At 43.5% G+C, this 16770-nt stretch overlaps 1 protein-coding gene across 2 annotated transcripts in view; it reads right to left on the bottom strand.

Moving 5' to 3' along the window:
• Positions 1 to 209: 209 nt before the first annotated feature.
• The window catches only part of LOC136692861 (eukaryotic translation initiation factor 4 gamma 1-like), a 42063-nt gene continuing 25502 nt past the window's right edge, over positions 210 to 16770 (bottom strand). The window contains exons 11-31 of one of the 2 annotated variants that reach the window (XM_066666576.1): positions 16400 to 16482; positions 15579 to 15774; positions 15041 to 15174; positions 14224 to 14340; positions 13450 to 13833; positions 12833 to 12979; positions 11717 to 11953; positions 10761 to 10865; positions 9359 to 9685; positions 8414 to 8525; positions 8035 to 8155; positions 7658 to 7935; positions 7299 to 7420; positions 6887 to 7059; positions 6432 to 6557; positions 5878 to 5959; positions 5596 to 5694; positions 5357 to 5497; positions 4020 to 4101; positions 3055 to 3198; positions 210 to 1610 (exon numbers count right to left, since the gene is read on the bottom strand). In XM_066666576.1, the coding sequence (XP_066522673.1) occupies positions 1426 to 1610; positions 3055 to 3198; positions 4020 to 4101; positions 5357 to 5497; positions 5596 to 5694; positions 5878 to 5959; positions 6432 to 6557; positions 6887 to 7059; positions 7299 to 7420; positions 7658 to 7935; positions 8035 to 8155; positions 8414 to 8525; positions 9359 to 9685; positions 10761 to 10865; positions 11717 to 11953; positions 12833 to 12979; positions 13450 to 13833; positions 14224 to 14340; positions 15041 to 15174; positions 15579 to 15774; positions 16400 to 16482 (3395 nt within the window). In that variant the 3' untranslated portion in view covers positions 210 to 1425. The remainder of the gene's footprint in view (positions 1611 to 3054; positions 3199 to 4019; positions 4102 to 5356; positions 5498 to 5595; positions 5695 to 5877; positions 5960 to 6431; positions 6558 to 6886; positions 7060 to 7298; positions 7421 to 7657; positions 7936 to 8034; positions 8156 to 8413; positions 8526 to 9358; positions 9686 to 10760; positions 10866 to 11716; positions 11954 to 12832; positions 12980 to 13449; positions 13834 to 14223; positions 14341 to 15040; positions 15175 to 15578; positions 15775 to 16399; positions 16483 to 16770) is intronic. The other variant, XM_066666585.1, reaches the window with a different exon arrangement.

Consider the following 16770-nt stretch of genomic DNA (forward strand, 5'->3'; position numbering starts at 1 on the left):
ATATACCTACCACCCACCTACCCAGGTACTTGAGAATATTTTAAGTCAGGGTGAGTGCTAGCTAAACCACACAGAGCTGACAACAATATAATTACAGATATCGGACAAAAAAGAAAAAGAAAACTCTTAAAAGAAATTACGTCATTACAGTTAGCATATTTTTATTTTTGAAAAATTAAACAAACAAAAAAAAAAAAAAAAAAAAAAAAAAAAAAACAACAACAAAAACCATTAACAGTTATTTACAGGACTCTCCTGAAATGCATTTCCACCCCAGGGAGCAGAAAAGGCTTTTAGGATTCGTACTGTCATTTTCATTTAATCTTTTATTTGTTTATTTATTCTTTTTTTTGCCTTTTATTATAACTTTAATACTTCTGTCATTCAGTTTTAAAGTTGATCTCTAAATAGTTTCAAGTTTAGTATTAATTTCATTTGTAAAATGCACTACAGACGGCGGGTTAAAGTAAACCCCCACAACCACTTTCCTCTTCCCCACTATTCACTCAGTTCATTTTTTTCTCTGAAGTGGAGGAAGGTAAAACCAGACGGGGGGAGGGGAGGAGTCAGGGGTAACCCTGCCCCCAGCAGCAGCAAAAAATAAATGTCCAAGTCCACGCCCTCTTCTTCTCCTTGAAAGCCCAAGATAAACCGTCCAAACATCGGCTCTGGAGAGGGATTTGTTTCATCACGTGTTCCGTGATTTAAAAAGAAAAAACACAAAAGTAAAGAATAACCACCACTTCATTCATTCACCCAAATACTTGCAGAAAAGAAGAAAAACAAAGGAACTAAAGCGGAGGAGAAATTGCAAACCCAGGCGTGCCATTACCCCCCCACGAAAGCATTTCGTAATTTACATTTTTTGCATCACACACCATCCGTGCAGCACATGGAGCGTCCAAACGCAATGCATGTAGTTTTCCAAAAAATAGAACTCTGAGCAGCTTTTTCCATATTCGGAGTTCTCCACCGTCAACGTCCGGCAACGTCGGAATAAAGTCTATCCATTTAGCGACGTCCAGAAAGTTGTCGTCATGACAAAACCATGAGGAAAAAAAAAAAAAAAAAAAAAAAAAAAAAAATAATTATCTTAAAGTCTTCAGCGGCATCTAAGGCTTAGTATCCACCACCTCTCTCTCTTTCGCTCACTCTCTCTCTTTTGCTCTCTCTCAAACTACAATCTGAAATTTTAGAAATCATCAGTTCAGTCTTTCAAAAAACACATTTGGTAGCGCCAAACAAAAAAGCAGAATCCTTCCCTGGAAACTTTAACACTTTTTTTTTCTATTTTACTTCTGATTTTTTCTTTTTTTTTTTTTTCTTTTTTTTTTAAATTCCAGGACGCTTGCAAAATTCAACGGCTGTTTTTTTCCTCTAAAGAAAAACAATAACACAACACCAAAAAAAGATCCCTCCGGAGACCTAGCTGTTGTTGTCCGACTCGTCCTCGGCCTCTCTGAGCCAGGTGAAGAAGGCGGTAACGGATTTGAGGGCCACGCCCTTGCCCTGCTGCTCGGCCGGGTCTTTGCTGGACTCCCACTTGTAGAAGCCTTCCTCCTTGATCACGTCCTCGTCGTACAGAACGTCGAAGAACATCCGCAACAAGTCTGCACACACGGGAAGGAAGGACAAACTATTTTTATGCAGCTGTTGTTGTTTTGAATTATAATTATACACTCTACACGGTTATGGGTCCATTTTTTAACACACTCTTCAGTGCAGCAGTGTGCAGTTTGGGACACAGCCACAGACTAACGTTAACTTACTGCATGTTTAGAGCTCTTTCTCACGACCTGAACACAGCTGATATTAACGTTCACTAACTCTCAGATCCTCCTCTGTTTCCCTAACAGTTAAATACAAGTCTCTTTTATAACTGTAACTATCCAGCTGTTATCTGTTGTGCTCTGGTTACTGACCTCAGCCCAGAGCTGGTCAACACTAACTTTATAAACCAGGCTCTGACGGTGAAGCGGAGGTGAAGCTTTATATTTGAACAGGGGCCTTAACAAAGGCTGAAAGAAGACCACCCTGTGTCTGACTCACTGCCAAAACTCGTTAATCTCAGTGGCACACTTTCAAAATATCAAACCCTGCTGTTGAGCCATAGTTGGTGGGACGACTGAAAAAGTGACAATGTAGATCAACACGTTTTTTAAAACTGTGCCTTTGTTGACGGGATGTTTTTAAAAAGTGTAGGAGGATAAAATATTAGGTGTAGAGACATAGAAAGCATTTTTGTGTAATGTAAAATTATGATTAAAAATACTATTTATTCAATAATTTCACTGTTTATTTTACAGTGACTGTTGTGTCATATTAAAAATGACCTAAAAATTAAGTAGTGAGTGAAGACAAAAACAATGGCAAGTTGTAATTTATTGATTGCTGCGTTCGTTGAGAGCTCCGTCAGGAAAAACCCAGCAGAAGACTGTGATGGATTTCTTCTGTTCTTGGGGATAATACTGTGTTGGGTTTAAATGATTTACAGATGGGGGTTTCAATGTTAAAAATCGGGGACAGAATACTTCAATTTTAGGTTATTTTTAGTTTAATAAATTGACAATTGTCTTTTTTAATAATACACAACAGTTACCATAAAATGGCCTGAAGTGCAGAAGGTTTGAATTCTCAGTCACAATTATACACTACACAAAACACTTAGTTGAATATCTAGTGTGTGTGTGTGTGTGTGTGTGTGTGTGTGTGTGGACCTTTTCTAGCAACAAAATGGTCACAAAAGGATATTATTTTTGTATCTGATGCACACTGGGTCAGTGAAAATGACAGACATCTGAGCACATCTTTCACCGTCCAGATGTGAACAAAAACATAAGTCACAAAGTCCATCTGAATGGTAAAAAAATACTGACGTGTCAGCTGCTATCTGGACGATTTACAATTTGCAAAGTGTGTGCCAATTTGTGTGTGCATAATTAGCTGGACATCTACCCTTATGTAGACACACACACACACACACACACAGTTTAATTAGCTGGACAACTACTCTTATGTACAGACAGACAGACAGACACCCACACACACACTTACTAGGAGGCTGCTCCATTTGAACCATGAGACTCTGTAGTGCATAGAGCGCCTGCAGCTCCTTCTGCTCGTCCTTAACATAGCGCTGCAGCAGCTGGGCCCTCTGGGAAATCTCTTTATTGTGCACTTTATAACCTACGTTCTCACCTGCGCAGAGGTGTAAAATTACAATCACAAATTTACAAGGGCTTTCGCAGGATTTGCAAAAACCTGCATAACTCACGCAGAGCAGAAACGCCACAGCTGTTACAAGGAGAGTCCTATTTAAAGCAACACTAGGTAAGATCTGGTTATTTCCCCTTGGTATATCCCCTTACAGTTTCAGAGTGTAATTTACTTTTACAGCACTGTCCTGAAACCAAGGAGGAGGGGTGGTTTCCTCCCCTCCCCCAAAATTTACATAGAGCAATTTCTGCAGTGCTGAGACGTGAGTAGTATATCTATTCTCCCTGATAGAGCTCAGTGGAGCATCATGATGATTTTGAAGATGGAATTTCAAGGTTAAAATACTACCTAGCATTGCTTTAATACAATGAACACTGTTTTATTGTCGATGTCCAATGAAACGCATGTATTTCCAAAATAGTAACTTTACAGGGGAAAAAAAAAGACCTTAAGTTTCATTGGAAGTCAAGTAATTTTGGAGCATTTCTATTGGTCCGTTTATCATTAAACATTCACACAGTGTGAAGGAGAGCTGCTGTAAATGAAACATCCACAAAAATGGGAGGTACGTGTTTCTCCATGGACAGCAAAAATACACCTATGTACTTGATATAAAATATTTCTACAACAAACAAATAAAAAAAAGCTTTTGAATGCAGAATAGAGAAATTAACGCCACAACAACATAAGAACACTTGAGAATTAACTCTTGCAAATAAAACTGGAAGTAAACACCACAGCGAATAAGAATAGAAAGAATAAACGACACGTCCATTTCCACAGAGAGGTCAGAAGGGACTCACAGATAATGGCAGCCTGGCAGACAGAGGTCATCAGGGCTCTCACAAAGGCGTTGGACGCTGTCTGCTGCTCATCCAGATTCGCCTGTGAAGGACAAAGACCAAAGGTTAAAGTGAGGTCAGAGAGTTGATCAGTCCCCACCTCAGTTACCGCATAAACGTTACCTCCATTATCCAATATCTCACACATTTAACGTCTGACGAAGTAGAAAAGTGTGCTGCTGTGGGGTTGTAAACACTGGCAGCGGATGGAGGTGGTTTTTTATTCCAAGTGCAGATGTTATGGGAGGAGTCAGTGGGCAGTTCCTAAATCAGGAGCTTGTGTCTGATTGGCTCCGCTGGACATTATGCGAAGAGTCGGGCAGTTCCTAAATCTAGAGCTTGAGTTTGATTGGCTCTGATGGATGTTATAGGAGGAGTCAGTGGGCGGTTCCTAAATCAGGAGCATGTGTCTGATTGGCTCTGATGGATGTTATAGGAGGAGTCAGTGGGTGGTTCCTAAATCAGGAGCATGTGTCTGATTGGCTCTGATGGATGTTATAGGAGGAGTCAGTGGGTGGTTCCTAAATCAGGAGCATGTGTCTGATTGGCTCTGATGGATGTTATAGGAGGAGTCAGTGGGTGGTTCCTAAATCAGGAGCTTGTGTCTGATTGGCTCGGATGGATGTTATAGGAGGAGTCAGTGGGTGGTTCCTAAATCAGGAGCTTGTGTCTGATTGGCTCTGATGGATGTTATAGGAGGAGTCAGTGGGTGGTTCCTAAATCAGGAGCATGTGTCTGATTGGCTCTGATGGATGTTATAGGAGGAGTCAGTGGGTGGTTCCTAAATCAGGAGCTTGTCTGATTGGCTCTGATGGATGTTATAGGAGGAGTCAGTGGGTGGTTCCTAAATCAGGAGCTTGTGTCTGATTGGCTCTGATGGATGTTATAGGAGGAGTCAGTGGGTGGTTCCTAAATCAGGAGCTTGTCTGATTGGCTCTGATGGATGTTATAGGAGGAGTCAGTGGGTGGTTCCTAAATCAGGAGCTTGTGTCTGATTGGCTCTGATGGATGTTATAGGAGGAATCAGTGGGTGGTTCCTAAATCAGGAGCTTGTGTCTGATTGGCTCTGATGGATGTTATAGGAGGAGTCAGTGGGCGGTTCCTAAATCAGGAGCATGTGTCTGATTGGCTCTGATAGATGTTATAGGAGGAGTCAGAGGGCAGTTCCTAAATCTGGAGATTGTGTCTAATTGACTCTACTGGACATTATGGGAGGAGTCTGGGGTGGTTCTAAAGCAGGAGCTTGTGTGGGATTGGCTCCACTGAATGAGCAAATGTGCACGCACACACACACCTACCTCTACCCAGTCGTATATTCTCTGATTGTTGGCCTTGTCCTGCAACAGCTGATCCAGCTGTTTAGAGATCTCTTCTGAGCTCAGAGACTTTTGGCCACTGCTGCCTTTCACACACTCCTCTCCCAGAGTGTACTCCACTCCCTACACAGACACACACACACAGAAAAACTCTTAAAACTGTTTGTTCAGATGTGGGCCGCAGAAGTGTATTTTAAACCGACTTCTTGTTTTCATCAGACCTTTTCAGTCACAAACTTGTTGACGTCTTTGTCCTCAGGCAGGAAGTCCTTCCAGCTAAGCACCGCCTCCCTCCACATAGCTCCCACCTTCTTATGTGTCTATAGAGAGATCATACAAACAAGCGTTAAGCGGTGACAAAATCAGATCCCTATTCTTGTCCGTGTTGTAATAAATGAGGAAAAAAACAAAAATGAATACAGCTCTCATCATTAACATGTGATTAAGCTGTCCAGTTTTGTTTGAGTGGCTTCAATCACAGAGAAACCCAAGCCTGTACCCACCATTCCTTTGCAGAGGACGGTGAGGATGTGTGCCAGCAGGTCTCCAGCTTTACCGATAGGTGTCAAGGGCTTGGTTAGTTCCCTGTAAAACAGAAACACACACAGCGTCAACTCCCAGAACTCGTACAGTGTCCGTTTTCTATTTGTCCTTTCTACTGCTCCCTATATATAAGAGGTTCTGTATTAAACAAAAACCAAAAAGGCTGCCCTGAGATTTTCATCTCCTGTGATTTACAAAATTAAAAACAACAAATAAAAACAATGAATAATCACAATTCAAGGATTTTTGGCGACTTTTTGGTGGTAAAACTGAACCACTGGCTCTTTAAAAGATTTGATGTGTACTTTTCCACAGATCTATAGATGTACATCTATTTAACCAACTGTTAAACTGGTTGTCAATATGCTGTTAATACATGGTCCTGACTTAGTCTCATGCAGATCTTTAACCCAGTAGTGCTCAAATAAACAAACACGCCGGAGCGCTCCTCTAGAACAGGGATAGCTCAGTGTAATTATTTGCTGGAGCTATAGAGGGAACTAGGGGGTCTAACCTGAAGAGCGAGCCCATGGGGATCCCCCCCTCGTGCAGCATGGGGACAATCAGCTCTGCCAGATACACCCAGATATGAGGGATGTCAATAGCCATGTCCTCTGCCACCTCCAGAACCTCCATTAACCTGAAAAACACACACACACGATAAATAAACAGAATCGACTCTAATATCAATTCAAATATTTTAAACCATACCATCCTTCCTGTATTTATTAATTATTAATAATTTATTAATATAAACTGTGAATTTAAGTGATTTTTCTCCCCAATTTGTCATCACCATTTCCTCCCGCTAGCTAAGAATCCCCCTGATCCCCGATAATGCCACCAAGCTCAGAGACACAGAGAGAGATCAACTACAACTCTCCTGAACTCCCAGCCTCCAAGGATGGAGGGATCAGGAAATGACCTGTGAATTTTGGGAACCTTTTGGGACACACACACACACTTTACCCTTTGTAGTACTGCTGTGTGGACAGAGTTCCTGCTTTAACGAGCTGGTGAAACAGGAGACCCATGTGCTCTCTAGCGATGGTGCTGCGCTCCAGTGTTGACTCGATCCCCGTCCGCACAAACACACACAACATGGAGCCGCAGTTCAGCTCCGATACACACTGGAGAGCTTCCTACACACACACACACACAAACTGTAGGTTAAACCAGGTGCCAGAATGCAACTGCTGTGTCACTAAAAGTGAAATGGAAAATGAAATCAAAAGCTGAGGTGTAAAAATAAATAAACAAAACCACATTGATAATAGTTACATTATTCAATGCCCTTTCCCCCCAAACAAAACAACATGCATCAATCTTAATTCATACTGACACCAAAAATAAATATTTCTACTCCTCCTCTAAGTTGTACCTTCATGTCATTGATGTGCAGGTATTCTTCTATAATGGCTGTAGATTTTTTCTCCAACTCCTCTGGGCTCAGGGCAGGTTTAGATGGAGCAGGTGGAAGTGTTGGAACAGACTCTCTCCTCACTACAGAAGCACACACACACACACACACACACACACACACAATTTAGCGTGTTGACATGTTGTGGCTCTGTTGAGCTGCTAGTGAGCAATGAGGGGCAAAAAGGGAGCGGTAAAAACTGAGATCTCTTGCAAAAATTAAAGTTCACGAGCGACTACAAGCGACAGTGCAAATGGTCTAATATCTATGTAAACCCCCTCCATTTCAGAAGAGCAGCAGGAGGAGGAAAAGTCACACACCGTTGTCTTTGCTGGGAGCTCTGTCCCGGCTGCTGCGCTCCCTCTCCCGTTCTCTCTCTCTCTCCCTCTCCCTGTCTCTATCTCGTTCTCTCTCGTCCGTCATGCTGGCCACACGGCGCACTGTCTCGGACACACGGTGCTCTCGCTCGGCCACACTCTCCCCCTTCTCCCTGCTGAAGCTCCGCTTGGTGACCACCGCTCGGGGCCGGTCCAGACGCTCGGGACCTCGCTCATCCCTCCTCTCAAATCGGTCCCCGCGCTCTCGACTGGAGCTGCTCCTGAGAGACAGATGGAAAGAAGTTGACGGTGAAGAAAGAAGGCAGAGGGCAACAGAGAAAGAGCTTCAGAGAAAAAGATATCTGGTGGGCTTCTCTGACCTGTGAGGCACTCTCCGGTCTGCATCGGGGATGGAGGAGGAAGTGGAGGACGATAAAGATGACGGCTGCTGAAGGGCAGAAAACCGATTGAGGGTGCTGGTGCGGCCAGAGTCTTGAGCCACTGAGAGAGAGAGAGAGAGAGAGAGAGAGAGAGAGAGAGTTAAATTCCTCCATCTGCAGACTGACATACATCTGCCTGTAGAGCCTACAGCAGTGTTCCTCGACCTGTTTTAAATCGTTCAGCTTTGGTGCCGGAACTGGCTAATATTTATGTGGCTGAAGGGCAGCAAATCTTCACAGTTCTAATATCTACACATGGTCTGAGGCCCTGCCAGGAACATGCTGCAGTATCTAACACATACACACAGACACCACTCACCAGGTTCGCTGGGCTTGGCTCCTGACCCACCGCTGCTTCCTTTGCCCCAGCTGCCCCACGTTCCCTTACCCCCAGGGGCAAGAAGCTGGTTATTGAAGTCCATTGCTCCCGGCTACAAGATGAGAGGAGAGGAAGAGAGTATGCATGTTATCTTCATCATGACAACTTCATCGTTTTTAACCACTGAGATTCCCTAACCTGCCCTGGGACGACTAGATCACCAAGTTCCAATCACTGGTTTTCCTTGATGCTCTGTTTTATTTATTTCATTTCTTTTGTGACAAATTCCACTTTAATTTGCTGCTGTAAAAGTTGTGAATTATTCAATTATGAGCCAGTTTTATACCTTTTTTGTGAACAGCAATACCTTATTTATTGATCCTTATATAACAGTATTATGAATTATTGATGGGAAAATAAAGGTTTATTTGTTATTTGATCTCTGCTTGTACCCAAGTGATCCTGCTTATGCAATTATTAGAGACTGTAGACAGTATCTAGACGATCTTGCTGATGGAGTAATGGATGATGTGACTTCTGTATTATATTATAGCCAGTTGGACCTTAGGGATCCTGTGGATGTGAATGTGGGGATATACGACTGCTGGCTGGAACTTAGGGATCTTGTTTATGTGGGTACTGGAAGATAGGAACTAGGTGATTTGACTGATGTGGATTCTGGGTTATATTACTACTGGTTGGACCTTAGGGATCCTGCTGATATAAGTACTGGCTTAAAAGTTCACTGATTGTACTTAGGTGATCTTACAAACTTGAGTACTGGGTTTTACATGATATCTGATTGGACCTAGGTGATCTCGTTTATGTGAGTACAAAGTTAAATAACAACAGATGGGACCTAGGTGATCTCATTTAGGTGAGTACAGTGTTAAGTGATAGCTGATTGGACCTAGGTGATCAGTCTGGGTTATGAGACCACTGTACCTTGGTGATTTTGCTGAGACGGGTGGTGTCGATGGGTCTATTTTTTGTGGAGATTGGGACTGTGTTCCAGCCCTCATCAGGACCCTGGCTACCCCGGGGCCCGGGGCCGTGAGGGCCGCTGCGAGGGCCCAAACCCACACCTCCACCACCACCTCCACCGCCTCCACCTCCACCTCCACCTCCACCTCCGATTCCTCTGCTGTCCTTCTTGGACATAAGCTGCTGCTGAACCTTAGCCTGCTCCCTGTGCTCCTCCATCTCCGCCTCTTTATGGATCTGCTCGATGGTCTTAGGTCCCTGATCCCCACGTCTGGGAACCCAGTTACTCTGAACCACAGATAAGGAGAAGGAAGAAATCAAGAAGTGATTACTGCCATTTTATTTATCCTAATATTGAGTAAATTAGAGTGTAAATCCCTATTTAGTGCCAGTAATTTTCTTCTTTTGTAGCCAACAATGGAAGACAATACACCATCACGTAGGACAGCCATTTACATGGATGTTTTTAGACAACCACTACCACTTCAGGTTACAGAAATACAAAGAGATGAGAGCAATGCACAGGAAACTATCCAACTAACCCAAAGAGTGCAGGCCCTCCTGGACCTCCATTCTAAATGTATTATATATAAATTTAATATTTAATAAACAACAGCAGGACAATGGATAAATAAATGAGCAGTACACTAACAAAAGCAAGTGCTCATTTTGTCCACTTTCATAGTAATCCCAAAATACTCTTATAGATACTAATAAAGAATTAAAAATGTTAAGGTTTTTAGTGACAAAACTCAAGCTTTAGGCCTGAAGCCCACCAACTTTCTTTTAATTTCATTTTGTATTTTTCAGCCCTTGGTCCACAGCAAACACTGCACTTTAGACCCCAGGACAAAACGTTAAGTGTCACTTCTCTAGCTGTAGTCATCTGAATTATTACACACACACCACCCACCCCCCGTCTCGCTTCCACAGAAATGAAACTTTGGCCATTTCCAGTGAAGTGTGTGGGTGTGTTCACAGTGCCCCACAAGGAAAACACACACACACACACACACTTCTACAACCCGTATGGGGTAAGTTCACTGAAAACGCTATAGCAAACTTGCCACTTCAAACACTCATTCACCCACGATGGCACAAAACTACCCTCCCTGCCCACACACACACACCACTTTCCATAACCTGTAAACACAATATTTCCCCAAGAGAAGCTGAAGGAATCCGATTGGCTGACAGCTGTGTCAGCCTATGGCACAGAGCGACTCTGCTTTAGGAGCCGCTCTGCATTAAAGAGCTGCGCTTCTCTAAGCCTCCAAGAAAACCCCGTCCAAGCCAGGGCTGGAGCCTAGAGCGGGGGGTCTACGAGGCTGTTGGTGTGCTGCCGATCAGCGAAGACACTCACCTTTCGCAGGTCAATAACGTCCTGAAGCATGAAGCGGATCCTGGACGAGGTTTTTCTCTCTTTGATGATCTTCTCCATCTGGTTAAAATACTGATCCATACGAGGCTGGGGAGAAAAGGGGAAAAGAGGATGTCAAAATCTCACAACTTTTAGGTTTTGTCTGCAGTGTTCTCCCAATTCTTAAGTCTTCATGGATTTCACATTCCAATGCCCTCCCAGATACCGAACACTCAACACACTCCGAGGAGAACACCAAGTACCTATTTTGCTGAAAGGGTCGGGGAGAGCAGTGGTCCACCAGCCTCAGACCACAGAGGCTTCACCTGAGACCCATGGCTCCACTCAGGAGCCCCTTTCTGAAGGACAGGAACGTTTAGCCACACCCACTCAGTAGTGCGGGGTGATGGGGGTTGTAAACAGGTCTAAAATATTTCTTTAAATACAAATATGACTTGATGTTGTAAGAAAGTAGGATGACCATACTTTGGTTTTAAAAAAGAGAACATTTGTGGCAGGTTTTTATTTATGTATATTATTATTATATATATATTTTTTTGTGGTGTGAGGGTTGGCGCTGTTGTCAAATCACGTCGCCCTAAAGGAAACATCTCGTTTACAACAACCTATAAAAACTGTAATATTGATGGCAGAGCTCAGAGATCAGTCAGTCATTTACAAAACAGCTGTTTTACTGCTTCCTAGTGGCTGGATAAAGCACAGATTCTGTACTAAAAATCTATTTTAAACATGCTTGCCCTCATGTGGGAGACCCACTCTATGGAGCATACATGGCGTCATTCAGAAAGCAATTTGACTCTTCATCTCATTTGAGTCACACCATCATTTTCATAAACATTGCTTGCTTTTTTGTGGTAAAAATGAGTGAAGACCAAATCTTACCAAGTGATGCTTTAAGTTTTCACATATCGTCACTTTAAAACCCAATAGTGCCCTACCCTGGCCTTCTCGAAGTCCAGGTCCTTGCCGATAGTGGACAGCAGTCTGCAGAGACACTCCAAGCTCTCCTCGTCGTGGTTCTTCAGGAGTTTGACGATGCAGTCGTGCATGATGTTCTCCGTCAGCATCTTCAGCTTGAACAGCTCCCCGATGAACTTGATGTTGCCGAGCGAGCGCCGTCGGGCCTTGTCCTTCGCATCATCCAGCTCCTCCTTCAGACGCTGCTTCACCTCATCCTGCGGGGGCAGAGCCACCACACACAGTGTAAAGCGACATGGTGTGAAAATCAACAGAGATCTTTTCATTCAGCTCAAGGACCAACACCTCCCCCTCAATGTGAGGGTCTAGGGTTCTATTCCCCAACCGGGTAACCACAAAGCAGCATATCGATAAAAGTCTCAGAGTAAGACTCCATGCTGGTGAGTGTTTTAAACGTAAATGTAATGTAAAATTAGAATAATAATTTTTAAAAATGTTACTTAAAAATATTTTCGAGAGAGACTTTTCAAGCTAAATACATAAAAAAAAACAACGGACAGTGAAAATATGATGTATAAAAAGTGCAATTTAATCTGGGATGCTTACAAATGTGTGGGTGGTGTGTGTGTGCGTAGATATATCACACTGTGGGGACCAAAACCTGGTGACACACCAACTGGTCCCCACAACGTAATCATTACATATTAAGGTGAAGACATGTTTTGAGGATGGACTAAGTTTAGGGTTAAAGTTAGTTTTAGGGTTATGTTTAGGGTTCGGATTAAAGAAACACTAGGTAAAGATTTTTTTGATCCTGTGGCTCAAATTCATTTTTGCAGCACTGTACTGAAATCAACGGGGAGGGAGAATAACGCGCAGCAGGGTTTCCTACCCTGCTCCAAAAGTTACATAGTGAAGTTTCTGCAGTCCTGAGTCCGGAGTAGAAATGACAGCTAAGTGAAGAATAACTACGAATCTGAAGCTGTAACTATAAATATATTACGACATGTGGTTTTAAGCTAGTAGTACATTTAAAGTTAATGACAAGTCTCAACAAAATGAAAGGAAGTCTATGTGAAATCTCCACAAATCAGACAGTTGTGTGTTGGGGGCGGGGGTGTTTTAATGTGTCTCACCCCGGTGGCAGCATCCAGCTCTTTCTGTTTCTTCTCAAACACTTCATCATCATCCTTGTCCTTCTCAAACTCCTTCTGACAGCGATTCAGCAGCAGCTTCCGGAAGTTCACGGTCACTCCTGGTTTATCCGTGGTAGGCACTTTCAGCTGGGGAGGGTATGTAAAAGTTAGAAACCACCTTAAAACCCTACATCTTCATCAGTTGGCATTGTTATACACATTTACAACAATAAGAATATATAAAAAACATCTCTTTATTACAATTTGTTGGTTCCACCTTAAATGAAGCAGCTACACTGTAGTATTTGGGTTTTCTAATGTAGCTGCTGCACGATTTAAGGTGGAACAGACCCTGAATAAGGAGTTACAATGTAGAATCAGGATGTTGAATTGGCATTTACCTAAGCTGGGAATGGCACTCTGTCTCCCTGTGTAGAGGTGGTGGTGTCACCCACTACTCTAACATAAACATAATGGAGCAGTGGCTATGAAACTGCTGTTAAACTGCCCCCTAGTGGCCTGGACACTGAGGTTCTGTACTAAACCCAGCTTCATGCGAGGGACCCTCTCTATTGAGCTCTTAAGTGGGTGCGGAACCCAGGTTAAAAAGCACCCACCGTGATGAGGCAGCGGCACATGTTGGCGTAGGCGACGGAGAAGTTGGGCTCGGAGATGGCCTTCTCAAACACCAGGTCGATGACACCCTTCAACCGCTCCTCTGTGTCGATGGTCAGCTCCGTCACCTGCTTCATCAGCGGCTGGAACATCTGGGGCGTGAGCTTGTTGAGGATGCTGCGGACCCTCCGGAACAGTTCCTGTGTCTTCAGGGCCTGGGGGTCGTCCTCCTCCTCTTTTCGGGACCCCCTCTTCAATGTGGGTTTCCAGGCCTGCTCCGCCTTGTTCAGCTGCACCTCGTCGCTCAGAGAGACGCTAGCAATGATCTTCCGGGGCTCTTTTCGCGGACCCTGACCGGAGCGCCGCGGACCACCCATACCAGGGGGCTGGAGGGAGGAGAAAGAGAGTGAGGGAAAGAAAGAGAGCAGAAAGGAAAGAAAGATTAAAAGAAAGAACAAATGATAAATAAAGAAAACAATACAAGAAAGAAACAAAAAATATAAAGAAAAAGAAAAAACAAATAAAGATAATTAAAGATAGGCACAGAAATAAAACAAGACAAAAAATACAACAAAAAAATCAGAGACAGCAGCGATAGAGTAAGAAAGAAAGAAAGAATAATAAGGAGAGGTAATCAAGTGAACAATGGAGAGTACATTTAAAAAAAGAATGAGAGTAAGCCATAAAGTGTGGTGGTGTATATGCAGCTAAACAGCTGCATATACACCACCACACTTTATGGCTTACTCTCATTCATGTCCAGATGTGAAACTGACCGGTCCTCTGCCCACCGACTGTCTGCCCAGATTAGCAAACGACGGAGTGAAGTCCGGCCCACAGTTAATCCCCGGCAACCGGCTGAGGTCCAGGGGTTTCAGGGGTGTCTTATTCGCCTAGAGGAAGAGGGGGGTGGAGGTAGAAGAAGGTAAGGGCAGAGAGAGAGACAGGGGCATTAATACACGTGTACATTTGTATTGCTGTGTGTGTGAGAAACTGTCCACAGCCGAGTGTGAGAGTGACTGGGTGAATGTGTGAGAAACTGTCCACGGGTGTGTGTGTGTGAGTGAGTGACTGGGTGAGTATGTGAGAAACTATAGCCTATTTACAAAACATGTTCATGAAGTTCTTTTCTCACACACTCTCACAGAGATCTGACCAGCTCTGTTGTTGCCAGTTTCAGTCCCTTTCCGAATGAGCTGTTTAAGGGCTCTGTCACTTTTATGCAAATAAGCTGTAGCTGGCCACGCCCCACACACTTATAAAACCAGCGAGCAAAATGGTGGGTCTTTGACTAATCTAGTGGGTGGGGCTCTGGTGGGGTTGGCAGTTGAGGGGCGGTGCCAGGGTGGGTCTATGCAAATTGTGATGTCACAATAAGGGAGCCATCCAAACAGCTTGTAGAAGTATATAATTCCTCAGACCAAAATCTTTCAACTGACTCACAGAAAACGCATTGATGTTATTTTTTGCGTTTGGAGTGTTTAAAGGAGCAGTAGGCACACAAGTGGAAATACAAAAGCATGCAAAAAGTTTTGTATTTGTCCCATTTAAAGGTAAAAGTATTACATAGCGTCTCTTTAATGTGTGGTTTACCTTGTCCAGCACCACGTCGCTTATGTGGGGCAGTCCCTCCGGTTTGCTCATGCTGGCGCTGATGAACTGACAGCCCAGCAGAAACTCACGGTCGTATTTCTTCTTCTCCTCTGGGTTTAGAGGCTTCCACTGCTCTGTGAACCCCAGACATTCAGAGACAGACATATCAATTCCTACCCTCCTCCAAAAGATGCATAGTGCAGTTTCTGCAGTGCAGACCACAGGGTAACAGCAAGAGAGGCTCTATTCTCCCTATTACAGCTCAGTGGAGCATTACAGTGATTTTGAAGCTGCAATTTTAAGGTAAAAATACTAATTAATGTTACTTTAAAAGGAAATATTATTCAATTTCTTCAGGTTAGCCATAATTACTGACATCTAAATCTAGCCTGGATGTGTCAGATTTTGTACTAAACCTATTTCAGACAGGGCCTCACCCCTCATGTGAGGGGTCCACTCTATGGAGCAGAAACTGATTAATTTCATAATTGAAAATATAATTTGAATCCAATAATCAATTTGATTAATGTAATCCTACCTTCTTTGTATTGGTATTTCTTCTCAGTGGGAGCAACGGGAGCAGCGCTTTGTGGTTGGATGTTTTCAGCATCAAGTTTGTCCTCTTTCTCCTCCCATGTTTCTTCTACTTCCTCTGCAAGGGGTGGGGCCACGGAGGCAGGCTCCTCTCGCTCAGGCTTGGCAGGGGGCGTGGCCTCAGGCTGAGGGGGCGTTGGCTATTCCAGGGAAGAAGAGGTATCAGATCAGTCAGTTTTCCCAGGAAAAAAAATTCACCACTATACTCCACAGACTCTACTCGCTTTTCAGTCCCAGGTCGATCTAACTACCACAGTTCAACACGTTTGGAGGAGGTCATTAATTGTGCAGTGAACTAATAAACTACCACAGTGGCGAGCATCATGCCAAGCAATGAAGGAAAGGGAGGGCGGCACCGAGTGAAGGAAGCAAAATCATAAAGAAGAACATAAAATAAAATTACTTTTAAATAAATAAGCATTTAATTTCACCACATCACACTGTTATTTTTAGACCGTGAAAGAGGGCATGTGAGTGCATGTTCATTAGCAAAAATTAACAGGTGATTAACAAGCGAGTTCCCAAATGTAGGCGGAAAAAAAAAAAAAAAAAAAAAAGCAGCATAATCTGTGTGTGTGTGTGTGTGTGTGTGTGTGTATATGAGAGCCCTCCCTCTTCCCCAATGCATACCAGCACAAGCCTGTGAGCTAATTTAGCCGAACTGAATAGTTAGTGTTCTCCTCCAAGCGTGTTGAGCTCTCCATCATTTGATTGGCCCAGACGTGGCCAACTGGTGGATTCCAGCTAACGCTTTTAAAAACGTACCTCTTTAAAGGCATCCAGGAGGTCACCAGCCTCCTTCTTGTTGAGGTCCTTCATCTTCCTCTTCTTCTTTGGCACAGAAACGGCTGTGAAGAGGAAGAACGGAGAAAAGGGTTCATTTGGTTATAAAATGGATGTTCAATCATCTGTGGACAAACCTTAAATTCATAACAAAAAAAAAAAAAACATCTTTAAGGTGGTCCCACTGTGGACACAATCACTCAGTCGTCCCTGCTCAGACTGTACAAGAAAAATAGATGGCTCTGGAGCCACTGAACATGAGCCTGAAATCACCTGCGCCGCACTATGGATTTGATGGCATCCAGCCACAAGAGCGTTAGAGCGGTCATGTGTTATTACTAGACGATGAGTTC

The sequence above is a fragment of the Hoplias malabaricus genome, chromosome 1 (assembly GCF_029633855.1).
Source record: "Hoplias malabaricus isolate fHopMal1 chromosome 1, fHopMal1.hap1, whole genome shotgun sequence".
NCBI classification, from domain to species: domain Eukaryota; kingdom Metazoa; phylum Chordata; class Actinopteri; order Characiformes; family Erythrinidae; genus Hoplias; species Hoplias malabaricus.